General features: G+C 40.9%; 1 protein-coding gene across 1 annotated transcript in view; it reads left to right on the top strand.

Annotated features, from left to right (window-relative positions):
* Positions 1 to 18466, top strand: part of LOC308102213 (adhesion G protein-coupled receptor L3) — a gene marked incomplete at its 3' end in the record, with an annotated part of 320985 nt that extends 302519 nt beyond the window's left edge. The window contains exons 19-22 of the mRNA XM_080451813.1: positions 5641 to 5809; positions 6344 to 6469; positions 7986 to 8082; positions 17493 to 18466. Of these exons, the coding sequence (XP_080307939.1) occupies positions 5641 to 5809; positions 6344 to 6469; positions 7986 to 8082; positions 17493 to 18466 (1366 nt within the window). The remainder of the gene's footprint in view (positions 1 to 5640; positions 5810 to 6343; positions 6470 to 7985; positions 8083 to 17492) is intronic.
* Positions 18467 to 21783: the final 3317 nt, after the last annotated feature.

Below are 21783 nucleotides of genomic sequence, written 5' to 3'. Positions count from 1 at the left end.
ATGCATCTCTCAACCCCTAATTGGGTTATTTCAAAGGAAATTGGCAGCAATTTGACACCAACGTTTGAAAAATGTTTCTCGGCAGAATCCCTTCCTTTTTTGACATTTTCTGCTTGATGATCAGCACACAACACGGCACCTCATAACCTTTGATCCACTGCATGCATTTAAGTGCCTTTTACTCAGCAGGGATGCCATTGAGAATGACAGTTCAAGTGGCATACCCACAGAGGCATTCAGCATTTTCTTAAGATTTCTTATATTTTTAACGGCACAGCCCTGCAGGAGTGTACCCTTGATCTATCTGAGAGGGTCACGTATGACGGTATGTGCGTCTCTCTCTCTGTGTGCGTCTGTATTTGAAAATAGTCGACCTACAAGGTCCCAATGCGTCGCTTCATTCACGGTGCGTTGTGAGCAAACTACCCGGTCTTATCAGCACCACATTTCTCATGCACACTGCAAGTAGACGTCAGAAGTACCTCCACTATTGCAACATAATCATGTGTTATACTTTTTGAAATAATACATTTTATAAAGGACGTCAGTGGGGCTCTGTTCGGGCTGAAACCGTGCCCAAATTTGGCGACTGAACAGTCTAGGACTAAATTGCTTTACGGCAATGTTTTTTTGTTTGTTAAAATAAGTGTTAAATAGCTCTATATTCTGATATAGAGTGCTTGTTCAGTAACGGGGGTCTCCCTGTCTCTCCAACAGAAAACAAATTTTTAGGTTGGGATACAAATTGTATCCAATCAGGAGAGAGAACTCATACAGGATACAGAATAAACAAGTGAATTTGGAAGTGACGACACAAAGAAATGAGCAGACATAATTGAAACTGGAACACTATAAAATTGAAGCTGATTAATGGTTTTTTTTCTGTTTACTAAAGAGCTGGAAAGGCGGGTAAACCCCTGTTATTAAACAAACACATTACTATCAAATATATAGCTTAAACTCTTCCACCAAAAACCTTTAGTTTTAACCCCAAAAATACCACTTACCCTACCTTTTTAAATGAAGAATTCATAAGTGGACTTTATAGCTGCTGATGAATAAAACCTGATCTAAAACGCTCTGGAGCAGGTGAAGCCAGGAGGGGAGAAAGATCGCCTCTAAAGATCTTAAAGACATAAATATTGATGGGTGTTAATGGCATCCAGGCGTTCCGCAGAGCCTCTGAACCACACAGTACAAGGAGTGCATCTAGTAAGAGAGTCGTTATGCTGTTGGGTGAATGCCAAGGCGCACGGCAGGAACCACGGCTCTTCCAAACTCGTCCTGTGGTGATATCTGCGATATATCTCCAGAGGAAGATAAGCCGGGCCATATGAGCGCAGACCCACTTCATATCCTGTCCTCTCTCGGATGCACTTTGCTTTGACCTCGGGCGTCTCCAGTGGTGGACGGTAACAAAGTACGTGTACTTACTCGAGTGCTGTACTCGAGTACGTGTTTTGAGTGTTTGTACTGTACTTGAGTGTTTGTATTTTGGGATACTTAATGACACTCGATTCACTCTTGACACATACTCTTGACTCCCACTACATTACTAGGAAGGGGAAAAGTACATTATGAATTAACCACTTGCGATCACAACGTATTGGTATCGTCACTATATTTGATATTTTCAGTACTTTGAAATTTGCACTTTTGAATACTTTATGTATTTCTAAAAGCATGTACTTTTGAAGCAAGTACCCCAGTACTTTAACTCAAGTACAAAATATGACAGAGAGCAACCTTCACTTTGTAGTGGAGTAATATTTGTCCAGGAGTATATATACTTTGACTCAAGTACTGGGGTTGAGTACTTTGTCCACCACTGGGCGTCTCTTATCATCCACCGTCCCTCGTAGCAATAACCGTTGCGAGTTGGAGGTCAACAGTTTGTTCTTCTCTCTTTTTTTACCCGCTCGCTGCTTGTGTTTCCACGTCCATTCGGGGGGCAGTCTGCGTGATGAAGTACCTCTGCTGCCAGGTCATTAAGACAGCCCTGGGAAAATTATGTTTAATGGTTGCCCCGGTAATTTCATAAATCATTTATTTTGTCGCACACCTGGCCCATTTATAACGGCTAAAATGCTAAGGTCTGCCAGTATTTATGAGGGGAGCAAGATACTTCTGTGAACTCAGATAATTATGCTACACCTGCGACGCGCTTACGGCAACAGAATCTCCTCCCAGAAGCTGTGTGTGTGTGTTTGTGTGTTTGTGTGTGTGTGTGCGAGGGAGGGAGGGAGGGAGGGAGATAGAGCGAACAGAGGGGGGTGTGGCTTTTTACGCTTGGATGCAGATGTTGTCTTTAATCCAGTGAACACAGCTTTCTCCCCACTAAAATAACCCCTCTAACCCTGATTTGTGGATTGATTTTACTTCCCTTTGTATTTGTTATAGTTTATTATACCCAATAGATCAGTACATTTCATGTCATTTTTTATTTGATTTAACCTTTTGGCCTTTGTTTGTTTTTATTTAGTATTTATTTACTATTTTTTATTTCTCAGCTACCAGGACTACGAACCTGCAATCAAGTAAGACTAGAACAGACAGGCTTTTCTTTTTTTCCTCATAATGTCATGTTTCATTGAGACCTCCATAAGAGCCAATCAAGGACCCCAAATCCATCTTGCAAGCCCCTCTGCGTCATTAACATGACGTATTGTAGAGCAATCCGTCATGTTGAAGGCTACATTAGTGTGCCGTACAGCACAGCAATCCCATATCATACCTTAGATATACTGTACATACTGCAGTTGACAACGGATGTGACACACTAGATTAGCTTTAAATGACGGCTGTGTCTTCTTCACAGCATACTCTAGGCAAGGCAAGTTTATATGAGCAACACATTTCAACAAGGAAGTTCCAAAGTGCTTTACAGAAAACATTAAAAGCATTAAGACAAAGTGCAAAAGAAACACTCGATAAAAGGACATTTTAAATCTAATTTGAATATTTATTAGAAGTTTAAAAAAAAAAGTCTAAAATAGAATAAGACGGGTACAATACAAGAATAACTGTTACAATGCATTGCAAGAAATTAATGAAAAGCGTCAGAAAAGTCTTCAGTTTGGATTTAAATGAACAGAGAGCACAACTCTCTGTTCTTTTAAATCCAAGCAGAAGTTTTCTGGGAGTTTGTTCCAGATATGTGGTGCATACAAACTGAACACAAAGCTGCTTCTCTGCGAACACAAAGCTGACCTCCCAGATGACTTGAGAGGTCTGGACGGTTCATAACACAGCAGAAGTTCAGATATATATTTTTGCCCCTAAACAATTCAGTGCTTTATAAGCCAATAGTAGTATTTAACAACAACAGCAACAACAGCAGCAACAACAACTACAATAATGATAACAGTAATAATAATAAAAAATAAGCTTAAGCTGAGTTTAACAGTTTAAGCTGTTTATTGTAATTTTTGACATTTTTGCGGTCCCATAGTCCAGAAGGAAGGCCACGGTTCAAGGCCATTGGTTGGTTGGTTGGTTGCTTGTCAGGGTGACTGTGGTAGAGGTGTATTATTTGGGCACGGTTGAGGGTGGAAATGGTGGGAGTGACTCAGGGGAGCTCTACCATGGTTAACTGATTGCCAGTAGGTGTTTGTTGTCTGTGTGCTGTCCTGGGCTCAGGGCTGTACACCTCACCAGCAGAGAGAGAGAGAGAGCTGGCTCTACAGTGCAAAGTTACAAAGGACTTTGATTTAAACACATACAGTAGCAAGCAGGAGACCCAGCTAGGCTGGGCTATATACTGTAGACTAAACCTTTAATTGCAAAACAAGATGTGCAGGCGTGGTTGCTGTCCCAAGTCTGCACTTATACAAATAAAAAAGATGTATAATAATAATAATATTTATTTGTATATCACTTTTTGAAAACTAAATGAAAAAAAAAGCACAGATACAAATTACAGCAACATAACATGAAAGAGATACAAATGATAAAAGTTCAAACAAAGAGATTAAGTACTTAGGCATAAACAAAAGGCATAAGAGGCGATAAGCACAGACAAAAGAGAGACTATAAGAAGCTAAAATAAATAAACACTATTATAAAAACGCCTTGCCATGAAATTATGTTCTCAGAAGTGATTTAAAAGAAGACGATACCTTTACTAACCCTACTGTAGGTCTGCAGGAAGGGCGTTCCAAAGCTTTGGCTCCCGGCCGCCCAGAGTAATGAGACGAGTTTTAGGAACAACCAAGACAGTCCTATGAACATCTCAGGCTGCACTCAGGCTCATATGGGACCAGCATATCTAAAATGTAACTAGGAGCCTGGCCTTGCAAGGCTTTAAAATTCATCAGTAAAATCTTAAATTCAATTCTGAAACTTGCGGGCTGGAAGCTAGCGTAACAGTCTGAGAACTAGTGTGATATGATATGATCTTGGTATTAGTAAGGACTGGAGCGGCAAGCAACTGCAGCTGTCTGAACGATTTTTGTAGGGAGACCTGTAAAGACACCATTACAGCAGTCGGGTCTACTGATGATAAATGCATTGACAAGTTCTGCCAAATCCTGGCCGTGACATACGTCGTCTTGTATGTTATGTAATATTGCATGTTTTTATTAAATCCCTGTCTTCGAGGACATTTCTGTCTTTAACTCAGTCCAAAAGGTATGCTTGAAATAATAACCTCAAGTTTGCCAACTGGCTCCGCAAAGACTCTCACAGCTTAATATTAAGGAATCAGGGGGCAGTAGTCATGTTCAATTTTATATGCAGTCATACTGAGCAAATAATTTCCCAAGTGCACTACGCAATATTCCTTTTCAAACACCATATAATTTCAGAATAATAGGCAGGAAATGGCATACATTTTAGGCTGATGGAAATAATTATGAACCAATTGAACCCTAGCATCCTTATTCTGGGGGGCGAACAATCGGCAAAAATAGCCGATCTACAAGCTCACAGCGTGTCTCGTGGCAACACGTTGTGAACTTGTAGATTGACTATTCTCCCACATATTCCACCACTATTTTCCACCATATTCTCACCATATCCTCCCATGTGTTCCCATTCTTCAGTAAAGACGCACAAATGTTAAGCGTTAATGTCTGCTTTTCCAAATGTTTCTGCTGAATCCCTTGCTGGGCTATGAGTGTTGGAAATAATGCATTTCCTTTTACAGTTCAAGCAAATTATTTGTCTTTCAGCTTATCTGGGGGTTTGCAGTTTTGTTCTGGCCTTTGAGTCGCCAATACTGCATCTCATACCGTACACATCGGTTTGCTCTTGAAATTTTTTTTGCTGTTATACTATTTTAGTGTGAAGGGAATAGGAAATATGTAAAAATGCACTTACAGTATAATATTTCACGGATGAAGCCAAGCTATTTGTGAAGGAATACGATAAATTCTGCCCAAGGGCCCCCCCGTAGCATGATGTTTAAGTCATGTATGTACAAAAACATCCTGGAAAGGAATTGGGGTTATCCTAATGATACATCACAGCGACATTTTGCATTGTAATGAGATCGCAAAACTGCAGCTCATTCTGTCTTAAAAAAAGCTACATGTAGTCCATGATCTCCTCTATAGATTTTTCCTTGTGCAGGAAGGGAATAAAAAAAACAACAATGCAAATGCGAGCAGTTTTTACAGCGGTTGTTTTACTGTATTTCAGGTCGTGGGTGATCGGGGCCGTTGCGTTGCTGTGCTTGCTGGGTCTGACCTGGGCCTTTGGCCTGATGTATGTCAATGAGAGCACAGTGGTGATGGCCTACCTCTTCACCATCTTCAACTCCCTGCAAGGCATGTTCATCTTCATATTCCACTGTGTCCTGCAAAAGAAGGTAAGGGTTCAAATATTTAACCACTCCTTTTTCCTCTACACCATATATCTCTTCACTGAAAACAGCCGATCTACAAGCTCAAAATGCATCACTATATGCTATTTTTTTTTACCAACTGCCCAGAATAGGGACACTAGGGTTCACGTGGTTAAGACGTTTGTTCAGGTGGTCAATTTTCCCTGAGTGAAATCATTGTGGTGATGTTTTATATTCATATATTACCATATTAGCTTAGTATTATGCTTTTATTACATTTTGAAGAATAGACGTTATTACTGTCTGTGACTGACACTCAAATTGTCTTAGTCTCGTTTCTAATTGTGCTTCTTAAAGGATCCATATGATGAATGCCATGAGTTTAGATTGTATTATGTTCTTTTGGTGTGTGTGTGTGTGTGTGTGTGTGTGTGTGTGTGTGTGTGTGTGTGTGTGTGTGTGTGTGTGTGTGTGTGTGTGTGTGTGTGTGTGTGTGTGTGTGTGTGTGTGTGTGTGTGTGTGTGTGTGTGTGTGTGCGCGCGGCGCATTCATGCACAGGTGCGTAAGGAGTATGGAAAATGCCTGCGTACGCACTGCTGCAGTGGCAAGAGTGTGGAGAGCTCCATAGGCTCTGGGAAGAGTGCTGCAGCGCGGGCCCCTGGTCGCTACTCCACAGGGTCACAGGTACTGCCACAGTTTTATTTATGCATCGCTTTCATCGTCTTTTTTTGGGCATTCTCTTCTCACTTCTCTCCACACTATCTCTTATTATTATACATATTTGATATCTGCTGCCACCGTAAGTACAGTAAGTGAGTCTCTTACTTGCTGAGACGGAGGTACTCTGCCTTATTTGAACCCATTAAGACCTGGAACGCATCTATGTCGCTTTAGATTTCTTTGGGCTATTCAAAAATAGCAGATATACAAGCTCATAGCGCGGCACCGAGTGCCGCGCTATGAGCTTGTAGATCTGCTATTTATTTTTGCTTATATATTATAAAAAAAATTAAAAAAATGTAGAAAACATTTTTAAGAATTGCCTCAGGTCTTAATGGGTTAATAAAAATGCTGAGTACACACCGTATAGGCTACATATTTGATGTTGTTTTGTTATTAGCTATTTTTTTCTTTTCGTATGATTTTCTATTTGTAAATGCAATTCGTGGGAAGCTTGTGCAGAAAATTACACCTGAAAACCTCTGATGTGACAATAAACTTCAAGTTGACGTTACTGTTTGTGACAATTTGGTACACAAACTACACAGTCGACGGTTCATTGTCAGTGTGAGATATCAGATTAAAACCTAGTTTTGAGTGAGACTCCAAATAGCTAATTCAATCGCTTCCGTCTCACAAAACTCACTAATAATTGAACATGTGCAACATTAAGCCAAAGACTATCATTTTCTCCCACCAAGCGTGCATGAATAGATCAAAGTTTTGATTGTACACAGGGTTTTGACAGGATTTGTGCGTACAGTACCTGTCACGGCGACTTTGAGGCTTCTGAATTAACGTGCGAGTTATGCCCGTCGTAGATCAAAGGATTCTTGCGCACTGTCTTCTTCGCTTCCAATTAAAAAAGATTTGCTAATTGCGTGTGGAGAACGCAGCATGTTCTACAATAGTCGGCCCATGTCTTCGCCAATGCACCTGTAGATCTACGCGTGTGCAAAAGTTCTGCTCTTTTTTTTATTAACCCATTAAGACCGGGAACGCATCTGTGTGTCATTTTTAGATTTCTTTGGCTATTAAAAAATAGCAGATATACTTTGTATATCTGCTATTTTTGAAAAATCGTGGCAAAATCTTGGATTATATATTTTTAAAGCGAACATTATTTTATTTTGTAAAATATTTAGTTCCAGGAACCCCCAGAAGCAAAGATTTGAGTTACAAATGTCCGCCAAAAAAAATCTAATATTTGCACAACTTTTCAAAAATAGCAGATCTACAAGCTCATAGCTTGTATATCTGCTGTTTTTGAATAGCCAAAGAAATCGAAAAATGACACACAGATGCGCTCCCGGTCTTAAAGAGTTAAGTCAAAACTGTGAGAAGAATTCTGAGACAGAATTGTGTCAGGGATGCGTTCTTTCCATACAGTACATGCTTGTTTCGCTGTCCATAAACAGCAGCACACGGGGGAATGGCGTTCATACATCCACATGCACTGGCATTTCCTTTCTCTCTACAGAGCCGAATCCGTCGGATGTGGAACGACACCGTCAGGAAGCAGTCGGAGTCCTCTTTCATGACTGGTGACATCAACAGCTCGGCGTCACTGAACAGAGGTAGTGGTTCACGTTGCATACGCATGCTTTAATAATATAACCCAATGGTACACCGACTTCACACTCGTGCAGGAAACTGACTGTGGTTGAAGTCAATGGAGGCTGTGCTGCAGCAAACATTTCCGCAGTGGTGGAAAAAGTACTCAAATTATTTACTTAAGTAAAAGTGCCAATACTGCAATGTAAAAATACTCTGTTACAAGTAAAAGTCCAGAATTCAAAATGTACTTGAGTAAAAGTACAAAAGTATTGGCATCAAAATGTACTTAACACATTGATTGCCTGGATCGAATTAACTCGTTTTTCAAATCCATCGCTTGATTGCCCAGATCAAATTAACTAGTTTTTCAAATAAATTTTAAAAAAGGATTTTTTTAATTTGACCCAAAGACCAAGGAGATATGATTTTTCGAAGATCTAGACTCCTATCCACTTCCTTGTTAATTTAAAACTTAAAAATCCGCTCCTGAGTACTTTTTTTTTTCAATGAAAAATCTCTGGCAGTGGGCAAACGCGGCCAGAAATAATTCAGTACCAAAAGTAAACGTACTAAATATTTTAAAATAGCAGATCTACAAGCTCACAACGGGTCGCGATGCGACGCGTTGTGAGCTTGTAGATCGGCTATTTTCAAATAGCCTAGGTATAAAATAGGGCCAAAGTGGTTATGGTATGTTTTATAATAGTATAATTTGTATCTGCAAAGTAACTAGTAACTAAAGTTTTCAAATAATTGTAGTGGAGTAAAAGTACAATATTTGGCTCTGAGATGTAGTGGAGTAGAAGTACAAGTATTGGAAATTGGAAATACTCAAGTAAAGTACAAATACCTCAAAATTGTACAGTAAAAAGTACAGTAGGCTACTTGAGTAAATGTACTTAGTTACTTTCCACCACTGAACATTTGTTTTAGTAACTTCACTTTTCTGTCACCCAGGCGCTTGACGATGTTTGCCTGTATCGATTTATTTTAGTACTTTTAATAGAGGCCGCACGTGCTCCGCCCCCTACTTACTGCACATAATGGGCCATGTTAGCTTGAAGTTATTATTGATCGCTCATTTCATTTCAACGGCACTGACCCATTTCTGTATTGGATCTTTTAAAATTAGTTTTAGACAAAGCCATACTTTTGAGTGCATTGGAACTGTTCCCATGTGTCAGCTAAAATAGAGGTATTATTATTATACCTCAGTAGGTGATCATTTTGTGTGCATTTTGCAAGTTCTTGCCCAGCACCGCGGAGATTAGACCTGTGTTTCAATTCCTGAAAATAAAAGGGGTCAGCAGTGAGAAAGGACTACTGCACAAGCGGGGATCAGACTATAATGACTAAATTGGGAGGGAAAAAATAAGAATAAATAGTTTTACTTCCAGGAAATTCTATTTACTGAGATTTTTGAATGGCCATGAACTAAAGAACATTTTCCATCATCATTTTCTAGAGGTTAGGTATGATAAATTGCTTGCCAGATTCATTGTATTATTCATCTCAAGCAATTCAATGCTGTGAATTCATAGAGCATTTTTTAGCAATCTTTATAGTATAGGCATGAATCAAAATCCGTAAAATTGGATAAAACTTTGCAAGCTTTCACCATAATCTGACAGCAGCTGGCCCAATGAAAGGACTTCTGAGTCACTTTGAGTTACGCAGGAAAATAGATGCCAGGCTCCGCAGAGCTCACATCTGCATTAACAGCAGATACCACCCTCTCTCCCATCCCTCACTCTAACCCCGTCCATGGCGTCTGTCGACAGAGGGATCCAGTACTCTCTAAAATGTGCGCTGAGCGCCTGCTTGCAAAGACACTAATGCATTGTTATGATGATGGGTGAAAGTTTGACAGCACGAGGTGTCAGAATCTCAATAATTAGGCACCTTCAACAGATGCACCTTTTTATCCATGGCGAGGAGGCTGTGTGTCGGTGCGGAAATGGGCCGAGGAGTTGAGGAGAAGCATAGATCTTTCACCAAGGACTTAGGAAGAAAACAAAAAAACCTTATTAATACAATTTTACACTCTCAACCTGGCTGGATCTGATAGTAGAAATGCTCAAACGGGCTCGCGATACATTCGCGAGTCATCTCGGGCAGAAGCCGCATGGCGCCCCCTCTCACATGCGTCGCAACGAACAGATGCAAACCGAACCGCACCACTCTGTTATTATAGGATTATGTGTAGTGGAGCATTTCTTTCTTCCTGACTTGCCTTTTCAACCCTGTACCTCTCCTCAGGTAAAATAACAAAGTTGCAGTTGATTCTCTTGAGAGAGGGAGTCATGCAATCTTCTTGATAGTGTTGTAATGTTCACACTGTTGTTCACAAGTGTGGCTGTACAAGTAATTATAAATGGTCCAATTTAGACAACACAGACACAGTAAAGGAGAGATCTGCCACTGGGAGAAGAACTATTTATCACTGCAGAAGACATTGGTGGTATTTTTGGACTGCTCTGTAATTAGGGCAAGCAACAACAAAAAAAGAAGAAGCAATAAAAAGGGTTGTTGTTTATATCAAAGCAGTGTTGCAATAAACACACATTTATTTAACACCAGTATCACAAATGACGATTGAATGTAGGCTACCAATGGCCAGATAATTACACAGATAATGCTGTACTAATAAGGAAGTTTATACGGTATGTACGTGTGCGTGTGTGTGTGTGTGCGCACATGCCTGTAAATGTGTCAGTAGATGACAGATGCGGCAACCACATAATCACGACATCCCCGGTTCAAGTCCGGCTGGAGACTTGTGTTGCATTTACTTCCCCCTCTCTTCCCTCAGCTTCCTATCTCTAAACACTCTCCTGTCTAAATAATTCACACACAAAAATTGGCTAAAAAAGTCTTTCAAAGAAAGTACAAGCTAAATTATATTCTATTGGAGAGATAATTATTTGTGCAATTAAAATACTGGAATTGACCTCAAAGTCGTTTAGTTGTACAGTCAGTGCTTGTGCAGGCCATCTCTCTTTCCATCTGTCACTCTCTCTCATATACATACTCTCTCTCTCTCAATCACTGTGTTTACTTTATTTAAATCCAAATTAATACATTTTTCCCTTAAAGAACCTGCACTATCCACACGTTTCACACAGATTAAATGTCTTCGCTAAATAGTTACTGTATCGATCGTTCAATTGATTTTTATATCCCTATACCTATAGGAGCAGTTTTGGAATGATGTTCACCCAGATTGCTCAGTAGACTAGGAAGTAGGAAGTTAATGCAAAAAGGTGGCCTAATTCTTTTTCCTGGCATTCACAATGAAAAAGAAAATCTCCACTCGCTCGCTGTATACGAGCAAGACATAAAGAAAGACATATAATAAATATAACTTAATCACAGCACTTCAGATCTAAAGGTTCTTTTGTTAGTGATAATGCGATCTGGAGGCCGATGAGTCATTTGAGCTGCTGTTGAAATGAATAAACAGAGTAGAGTGTATATATAATAGAGTCTTGTTGTTTTCTTTGTGTGAAGTCCCAGTCGAGTGGAAAGCAATACAGTGACCATCTTCACCCGAGGAGGACATTTCAGCAATATTACATAAAGGAATGTAAACAAAAAAAGTCTCAAGTGTGTAGCAAACCTTCAAGAACCGTTGAACGTTGCATTCATCATCTTAACAATTGTATTAAGCACAGGAATCGAGGGCACGTACACAGTAATTGACCTGTTTTTGACACAGCGGCCAACATTGTCTCGAGTGATTATTGTATTATGTCCTGCTTAAGTCTAGTACAGGAGTGTTAAATGTCTCGCTTTGGCTACTGTACTGTTACTGTACTGTACTGTATGTCAGTGCTTTGTCCACAATGTCGTTGCCTGTCCGCTAACATGTGTGCGCTGTCTGAATGAGTGACGCACAGTAACATTCTTGACTCAATGCCGACAATGTCATTGAAAATGTAATTAATCAACCAACTGTTATCCCGTCGGTCACAATTAGCCATGTCAGTCCAGCTTTGCCACTTCCTTAACCCATTAAGACCTCAGGCCGATACCACAAATGTCTTCTAAAAGAAACTGTTTCTGAAACACTTCTGGCGGTCTTTGGCCGCCGACCGCCATCTCAAACTATTTCGTTCCAGGGACCCCCAGAAGCAAAGTTTTGAATAAAAATGTTGTAAAATATGCATATTCAAAGATTTGCACACATTTTCAAGATTTTTCAAAAATAGCAGATCTACAAGCTCATAGCATGGCACTCTGTGCCTGGGATCAATACCTTTTTCGGGTTTGTGATCCGGTCGGGAGCGGAAGTAACCCTACGTCACCAGGCGCGTCAACCGTGTCATCAGGCGGCCGGAACCCGCAAATCCGGAAAGACTTCACCCCAAAATAACTACGGCCGGGATCAAGGGCATTGTAATAGGGCCTACCTAATAAAATTCTTGATGAGGCGTAGTTTAGCTTATTTTTTAAATATAAATGTGAGTGCACTTTCCGGAGACTATTTAGCGTCTGTCTACCTATATTATCCCACCGAAAAATTGTATTCCATTTAAATAGGGATTGGGGAAACAAACAGGGAGAACCAAAACAAAGCGGCTCCGCCAAATCAGAACCCGCAACTTCCGGAAAGAGGAATTGCTTTATTTATTTTTTTCAGTAGGCGTGGCCTAGACCGGATCACACGGGCCATTAATAACGAATACCAGGCTTTCCTCCGAGGTGGAAAGACTGGTGATGCGAGATTAGTGCCGCGCTATGAGCTTGTATATCTGCTATTTTTGAATAGCCACGGTATAAAATAATGGTTTAAGTGGTTACACAGATGTGTTCCCGGTTTTTAATGGGTTAAGCAAAAAAAAAAAAAAAAAAGACCTCCTCACTGATGATCATGTGATCATTTTGAATGTTAATGGCTGTCATTGCTCAGCAGCTGCATCTCTCTGCCTGACTGATGTATGTTCTGTTTCTCTCTCTGCCGTCTCTAACTACACCTATCTGTCTCTTGCTGCCTCCTCCTGTCTCTCTGGCTGCTCCAGGGGCTATGGCTAACCATCTTATACCTAATGCACTCCTGCGTCCTCATGGCACTAACAATCCCTATAATACATTGCTTGGGGAATCGTCCGTCTATAACAACGCTCTGGGCACTCTGGGCATGTACAACACACAAGGTGTGCGAGCCTCTTTTCATTCTCTTTGACATTGAAGGCTAGGGCAATGTTTTTTATTTTTATTATTACGACTTGGAGAGCCTTCTTAAAGCGGTATTTCACTTTATACCCATCCTATATTAAAATTGGCTAAGGGGGGGGCGGGTCAGCGGGCGGACCACGGCCACGTCACTATGACTCAGACATAGACAAACCCGATACGCCCATATATAGGCAGGACCACAGCCACGTCACTATGACTCAGACATAACCATAAACAAACCCGATACGCCCATACATAGGCAGGACCACAGCCACGTCACTATGACTCAGACGTAACCATAAACAAACCCGATACGCCCATACATAGGCAGGACCACGGTCACGTCACTATGACTCAGACATAACCATAAACAAACCCGATACGCCCATACATAGGCAGGGCCACGTCACTATGACTCAGACATGACCATAAACAAACACGATACGCCCAAATATAGGCATACATGGAGATCCGGTTGTCCAGAGCGACATATCCGATCGCTGTGCCCATATATGGTCATGTAGATATGGGACCGACCGACTTCAAACTCGGCAAGGGCTCAAGGGTGCCCGCCGTCGAGTAGTTAGGATAATGTGGTTGTCCAGAACCGCCGAACCAACCGATATGGCCATATATTTTTATGAAAATAAAATAAAATAAAGAAATTAAATAAATGAAAAAAGTTACTGGAAAAAACACAGCCCCCTCACGCATTAGAAGGACAATGTCAGTCACTAGAACCAGGGACGTGTGTTTTCAAGTCTAACATGGTTATAATGGCGTATGAAGTTACAATGGGTTTGTATAGGGCGTGTCTGATAAAATATTATATCAAGCAACTTAAAAACTGTTCGGGATGCAAACCAGAGCAGACATTAAAATGACCCCAGAAGTGTTTTAAAGTGAAATACACCATTAATTAAAAAAAATAAATCAAATTCCAACATTTCAGAAAATTAGAACATTGAATGCGCTACCTTTTATTTTTTTATGAGGATATGATTGAAAAACACTGCCCTAGTTCTCAATCTGTTTGCAATAGAAGAATTATCGCTTTATCACAAAAGTCCTACAGCTGTGGTTCTCAACCTTTTTCTGGATCAGGGCCCACTTAGCAATCTTGAAAGCATTTGTGGCCCACCGGCTTGGATCAATGGAACATTACTTTTTTTTTAAATATGAATGTTAAAAATCAATACAATCTCAGAGTTAATGCCAATTATCTGGGGGCCAACTTGCAATATCCTCACGGCCCACCAGTGGGCTCTGGCCCACAGGTTGAGAAACACTGACCTACAGCACAGTACTGCAGGGCTTTTAGTTGGGGGTGTATCATGGCTTCCAGTGAGGGTGTTGCTGTTCAGTCACAAAGTCACTCATTCACTGCTCTCCTGTCTCGTTGTGGAAGATAATGCGTTTAACCCATTCAATTCGGGAACACATCTCTGTCATTTTAGATGTATTTGGCTATTCAAAAATAGCAGCTATACAAGCTCAACCTTGTAGAGCTTGTAGATCTGCTATTTTTGAAAAATCGTGAACATTTGTGCAAATCTTTGAATATATATTTGTTTAAAGCGAACATTTGTAACTGTCAAATGTCTCAGCAAATGAAAATCTATTGTTGCTATTTCAGTGGTGCTCAAACTTTTTCTTGTCAAGGACCCCCAAAATTATATGTTTTTGGTCGCCGATCCCCATCAAAATGTTGTTTCAGGGACTACCCCCCCCAGAAGCAAAGTTTGAGTTAAAAATGTTGTTTCAAAACAATATATGTATTCAAAGATTTGCACAAACGTTCAATATTTTTCAAAAATAGCAGATCTACAAGCTTGTAGCGTGGCACTCCAGATCTACAAGCTCGTAGCGTGGTACTCGGTGCCACGCTACGAGCTTGTAGATCTGCTATTTTTGAATAGCCAAAGTATAAAAATAATGGTTATAGCTAAAATCTAAAATGACACAGATGCGTTCCCGGTTTGAATGGGTTAACATTTTTGATCATTATGTCAAATCAGGAATGGGAAAAAAATGGAAATCTGGAGCCAGATACACCACCAGTCATCTGTTTCAACTCTGCTCTAATGTTGTCAATGAAGCTTGTGTGCCGTGTCTTCTGTCTCTGTGTTGTTTTATGCTATGTTTCTGTTCAGTTATGCCACATTATTGTTCAGCTATGAGAACCTTAATTCAAAAGCCAGAAGGAGTGCCACTTTAAAACTCGGCAGAACACAATGACAAAAAGAAATACGTATATTGCACCGAAACAAAGTTTAGAGAAGAAGCATTTGAATTATTCAGCTATAAGTTCTAAAGACTAAGTTAAATAACTTCCTTAAGACTTCATTAGAATTGTTTCGAAATTGGCCTTCCTCTGAAAGGGGACTTCTTTAGGTAGAACAATACCTACTCATTATTTTGCAGTTAATTTGTGAGACAAATCTCAAGCGGCTTTACAGGCTTTTAAAGGCTTTTCCAAAAAACGTCTTACTAAGTGTATCTTATCCCCATGAGCCTTGTTTGATCAGTCATCAAACAATCTGGATTTATCTATCCGTTTGGCTATTAATGCACCAATCTTATCATTTTAAATTCACATCTCAGCTGTCAATAGCAGTTTGCCCCAACTCTAGTATTGATAGAAACAGTATATACACCAAAATAAAAACCAGTGAACTATTGATATTTTATATTTAATGTCTTGCCTTATAGCACATAAAAAGTCAAATGTCAGTTAACTTAACTGAGTCTTTGAAGAAACATCTGTTATGATATGAAAAAGCTGGTGGATGTCTTGACACTTGAGGATCTGCTGGTTTGCAAAAGGACTGCCAAAATATTTATCACAGAGTATTATTTTGAATCCACCGTGTGAATAGATGTGTTAATAGATTTGCTGTTGTGGGGGTTTGTACGCATACTGTGCATGGGGACATACAACAAATTGCATTACATTAGCATTTTCTATGTGTGTCATGAGCATAAGTGCACATGTCTTCTTCTACCTGTCACTGTTATGCTTATTGTGTGTTCTTTCTCCTTTCCTTTCCCTCATGCGGTCCCTAAAAGATCCGTACAGAGAGACAAGTATGGGAGTCAAACTAAACATTGCTTACCAAATGTAATTGACTTCGGTTTTACTTTCTTTTCACTCTGTGCTGACAAAGGGGTAATGAAAAATTCCATTCATACAGCACATTTCAGACATTCCCTTTGGAAGTGATACTATTTTTGTAGCAAAGGCCCTCAACATTTACCCGTAACATTCAATTTAAATTCCAATTTGGATGTCACTGCAGTAAAGTTTTCAACTGCCATTTCCAGAAAAAATAATTTAACCGGATGCTATTTCTTAAGTACAGTAAAATCCATTGGTCCATTTGATACCACAGATTAATACAACCTACTGACGATCCAAGCATTCTTTGTGACCTCAGCTTTTTCTAAGGCACATCAATGCAAATTGCACTTTATTCCGCTCAATTTATTCCCGCTCAGATCTACAGAACATTCTTAGGTTATAGAATTTAAGCTTGATGTGTCTTGAAGTGAGGAAACTCTGAAGTTGATGCTGTCACACACATTCCCAACAAGCTAGTTGGTTGAGCGTTTGAAGTATTATTCAAAATTTGTATTGATGTGTAGACCCCAAAAGATAACCATGGAGGTTACAGAACTGATGGGATTTGAAATCCATATTTTCTCTGCATGAGAGAGAACAGAAAGCACCTTTTCCCCCTCATAATGCAGCTATCAGCATTTCTTACACTGCCATATTTTAATACATTTAACAGACATTCATGTATTCCCTTTGAGTAGTATACAGTATGGTAGTTAAAATGCTCATATGGGACAATATGGCTGGGGTCCAAGTAAGGTGGTGGTCTAGTTTTTGTCACTTTGAGTGTTAAAATGCATGGCTTTGTCCTGTGTTGTGTTGTGTTGTGTTGTGTTTGAATGTTGTGGTGCACTTACTGTAGGCCTATTTAATTGTATTTGTTGTCCTCAAATTTAGCACTACAAACCACTCTTAGAAAATACATGTATTTTATGTTTTAGCATGTAAAAAGGTAAGTGTATGTTGATATACACACCATATGCACTTGAATTACGGATAATGTTCCTAAACCAAATGGGGCCATGGTGTACACAGTTTGTGTTTTATATAAGTATATATCTCATTACTTGCTGGGCATGCATCATCATCCCCTACTCCCCCCCCCCCAAACCAACCCTGTGTCTGTCGTTCCAGAAGGCATCCTCAACAATGCCCGGGATCAAAGTGTCATGGATACTCTACCACTGAATGGTAGCCACGGCAACAGCTACAGCATCGCCAGCGCCGAGTACATGAGCGACTGCGTCCAGATCATCGACCGGGGCTACAACCACAAGGAGACCACCCTCGAGAAGAAGATCCTGAAGGAACTCACCTCCAACTACATCCCCTCGTACCTCAACAACACGCACGACCGCTCGGCCGAGCAGAACCGGAACCTCATGAACAAGCTGGTCAACAACGTCAGCAACGGCGGCAAGGACAACAGCTACGGCATGGGCCTGGGGCTGGGCATGAACGTCTCCCTGGGCCTGGTGGACGACCACTCCACCTTCGGGCCGCACCACGACGAAGGCCTGGGCCTCGAGCTGATCCGCGAGGAGTCCAACGCCCCGCTGTTGCCCCAGCGGCCTCCGCCGCCCCTGCCGACGGGGGACAGCCTCCACCACAATCACCTCCACCTCCTCCAGTCCACGGCGCCCCCGCAGCTGCCGCTGCCCCACCACCCGTTCTCCTCGGCCACGGCGACCTCCTCGTCCCGGCGGAGGATCCCCCAGGAGAACAGCGAGAGCTTCTTCCCCCTGCTGACCAACGAGCACACCCAGGACGAGGGCTCGTCTCCCAGCAACAGCCACCAGAGGGACTCCCTGTACACCAGCATGCCCATGCTGGGCGGCCCGCCCCACGTGTCCGCCGCCGCCGCCGCCTCCGCCGCCGACCGCTCCAAGGACGCCCCCGGCGACGCCAAGAGCCCGGAGGCCGGCTCGGACGACGTCTACTACAAGAGCATGCCCAACCTGGGCTCACGGAACCACCTCCACCAGCTGCACTCCTACTACCACCTGGGGCGGGGCAGCAGCGATGGATTCATAGTTCCCCCCAACAAAGATGACATCTCCCCCGAAGAGGCCCCCCAGGAGCCCTCGCATCTGGTCACCAGCCTATAGAGGCCCAAACACGCCCCTTTTAGTGCCCTTTCTCCTATCACCGTGGTTCTCCTGATTCCCCCCACCCCCCCCCTTTCTTGTCCCGTTGTCCTGATCAGTCGTTGGCAGTGGTAGCGGTTTATTTTTTCTCGGTTTTTTTTATTCAGTGTCCCCGGTGACTGAAACGGAGCAAAGTGACTCTGTTCGATTGCTATTGCTGACCACAAACAGAATGCCTAATTGCTACGTCGGTGGATGAATACTATGTGACTAAACTTGGTTAGACATGCAGGAATTTGTCGATGTTGTGATTCTCTTTTGTAAGAGGCTCGGACACCGTGTGTGGATCGATGTGTTTCGTCTCAGTGTGAGAATAGACAAAGTACTCCATTTGGGATTTCTTTTTTAGGTCCCTGAGATTTTGTCTGACAGTCCAAAGGAACTATATAAATGCTCCCAAAAAACCCACACGCACGCACACAACCACACACACGCACACACACACACGCACACACACACACACACACACACACACACACACACACACACACACGCCACACACACACACACAAAATCCCGCTTACTACTTGATGTGTAGAGTACACCAGAACAAACGGGAAAGTTAAAAAAAAAAAGACTATTTTATTATACTTCTGTATCCATATTCGCTTTTTTGAAAGATTTTCTTCCTCTTTGGTGAGTTGCAGCAGATTTTTTTGTTTGCTGAATTGTCCCTGCAATGAACTGATTTTGATCAAACACCATGAAGGAATTCTTGGCTGTATGCTTTGGAGCATAGCTGTTGTTTTTTTGTTTAGTTTTTTTTTTTGTCTTTTTGTTTGTTTTCTTTTGCTGTAATAACAGTTGTTAAAAAGAGGGAGAAAAAAAACTAATAACAGAGAATTATCAGATATTTCTATGTAATTGTACAGATACTAGCATTGCACATAATAGTATGCTTTTTTTTTGTTCTTCTTTTTTTTTTTTTTTTTTACCCAAACCCTTTGTCTCTGTAAATGTAGTGTTAGGAACAGTTTTGTTCTGTTTTGTCTGCCTTACTGGTTTCAGATACCAGTCAGTTTTTTTTGTTTTGTTTTGTTCCGTTTTGTCACTTTTCTGAGAAACAATCAAAGCAGCAACAAAAATAACACAAAAAAAGAAGTCATAACAAAACATTTTTTTATTTAAATTGTTTTGGTGCGTTTCCACATTGAGTTTCAGACTTTATTTTGATTTGTGGTTTGATTTGTTTTTCACTGTATAGGTAGAACTCTGATCCAGTGATTGTTGCGAGGACCATTAAGGTAACCAATGAGATGTCCAGCAGTACGGTGCACTCTGCATCCTGCATTTTCTTTTGGCATTCAGAAGACGCTTGTGCTTCTCACAGAGAGAGGGAGAGAGAGTGAGAACAAATGGAATATTGATGAGCACTAGACACTTGTACAAAAAGAAAAGAACGGAGAGAGACAGCTGTTTTACTTATTAAAGAAAGAGCTTTTGGAGTGAGAAAAGCTGGAAAAGTGTTTTTCTTTTTCTTCCTCGAGGGAAAAGCTATTTATTTATTTGTTTGTTAAAACACAACAATAAAGCAAAAAAGTGGAGATAAAGAAATTTAGCAGCACAGATCAGTTTTTATTATCGGCTATTATGGCTTTTTATTTATTCCTTTTTGTATTGGTTTCCAAGTTGAATGACCTCATAACTAATATTTGTTGTAACAGTGAAACTTGTTTGCCAACAAATAAATTACTGATTAAGATTTATCTTCTAGTTATGGCAAAGGTTCTGGTGTTTTGTTTGGGTGTTGGTACACTTAAGGCTAAAAGGTCCTTAAATCATTCCTTGATCACCAGATGAGGGAATGATTCATCCTGATAATTATGTCTTAATGTTCCTCATTAGCCCTCTGTCTGCTGTGGGGCAAATACCATTGGAACTTCAGCCCAAAAAACAAAAAACATTACCAACAAAAAAAAAGTCCTGTGCTGTGTAAACTTGGTTCTGCTTTTACAGAAAATGGCAGCAATTTCATAAATGTACAGTAATAAATGTTTAAATATCACCAGTTGTGTTAACATGTACTCCCTACAGAAATAACACACATTCTGAACATAAGAAGAACATAACACTCGGACCCGTAGAATCCTGGTGACATTTATATCATGGCGTCAGGCGGGAAGAAGAAGATGGGTAGGTATGATTTGTTCTCTGAAGATCCTTTTTGATCGTGGCATCTCTTTACTTGGTGGTAATGCACTCATTCCAATGCAGCCGTAGGACAATATGCACGCGGTGTTGAGGTGCAAAGCTCTGTGTCACATTTCCAGGATAATATGAAAAACAAGAGGGGTCTAATAACAGCGTGGCTTCCCTGTGGTACTCCGACATCATGGTGAAGACATTATATTGATCACTAATGATGAATTAATAATATAGTCCCCTTTAGAAGTTGTGGTATTATTTGTCACTGTAAATCAGTGTTGATTTTGACAGCAAATTTAGATTTTGTTTTAGTCAGTCTTTTGAATAAAATTCCATTTAGTTTTAGTCATATTTTAGTCATCTGAAATGTTTTAGTTGTCTAGTTTTAGTCGACTAAATATCATAAGATTATAGTTGACAAAATCTACGGTTGATTTAGTCGACTAAAATGTATTTTGGCAGTATCATGATGGCGTCGTAATGGCTGATTTTACACTTGGTTGCATGCTGAAAATAGCCGATCTACAAGCTCACAACGCGTCGCAGCGCGACGCGTTGTGAGCTTGTACATCTGCTATTTTCAGAGCGCAACACCCGAGCGCAACCAAACATAAAATGACTTGTCATAGTTCTACTGGATCTCTTCTCCACTAGTCCCTCACTAACATTTTTGTCTACTTTTTATTTGTTGACGAAATTGACAATATATTTTGTCTTAGTTTTAGTCATCGAAATCAACACTGCTGTAAATTTAGACATACAGTACATGAAATGTGTGCTCTATATTTAACCCATCCTAATGCAGCTGTGGCTGCCATTGATACGGCACCTGGAGAGGAGTTGGGGAGTAAAAGTGTCTTGCTCAGGGACACACAGACTGGGTGAACCTGTGTGCAAACTGACCTTTGGATTCACAGGTGGCCTCTATACCCACTCATATTGATGACATCAGTCTTGCCCAAATATGGGGGACAGCTGGACGGTGGGTCTTGTGTAAAGAAATACACACACACACACACGCACGCACGCGCGCGCGCGCGCGCACACATTCACAATATGTGAAAAATATTTGGGGATTTACTTCCTTGGCCTACTGGCAGTGTGCACAAGATATTTGGGGCTCACTGGTCCAG

Source organism: Gymnoscopelus braueri, assembly GCF_963280865.1.
Source record: "Gymnoscopelus braueri genome assembly, chromosome: 15".
Classification (NCBI taxonomy): Eukaryota; Metazoa; Chordata; class Actinopteri; order Myctophiformes; family Myctophidae; genus Gymnoscopelus; species Gymnoscopelus braueri.
Note: the sequence above shows the minus strand (reverse complement) of the source record. Positions and strands in the feature narration are given on the sequence as shown.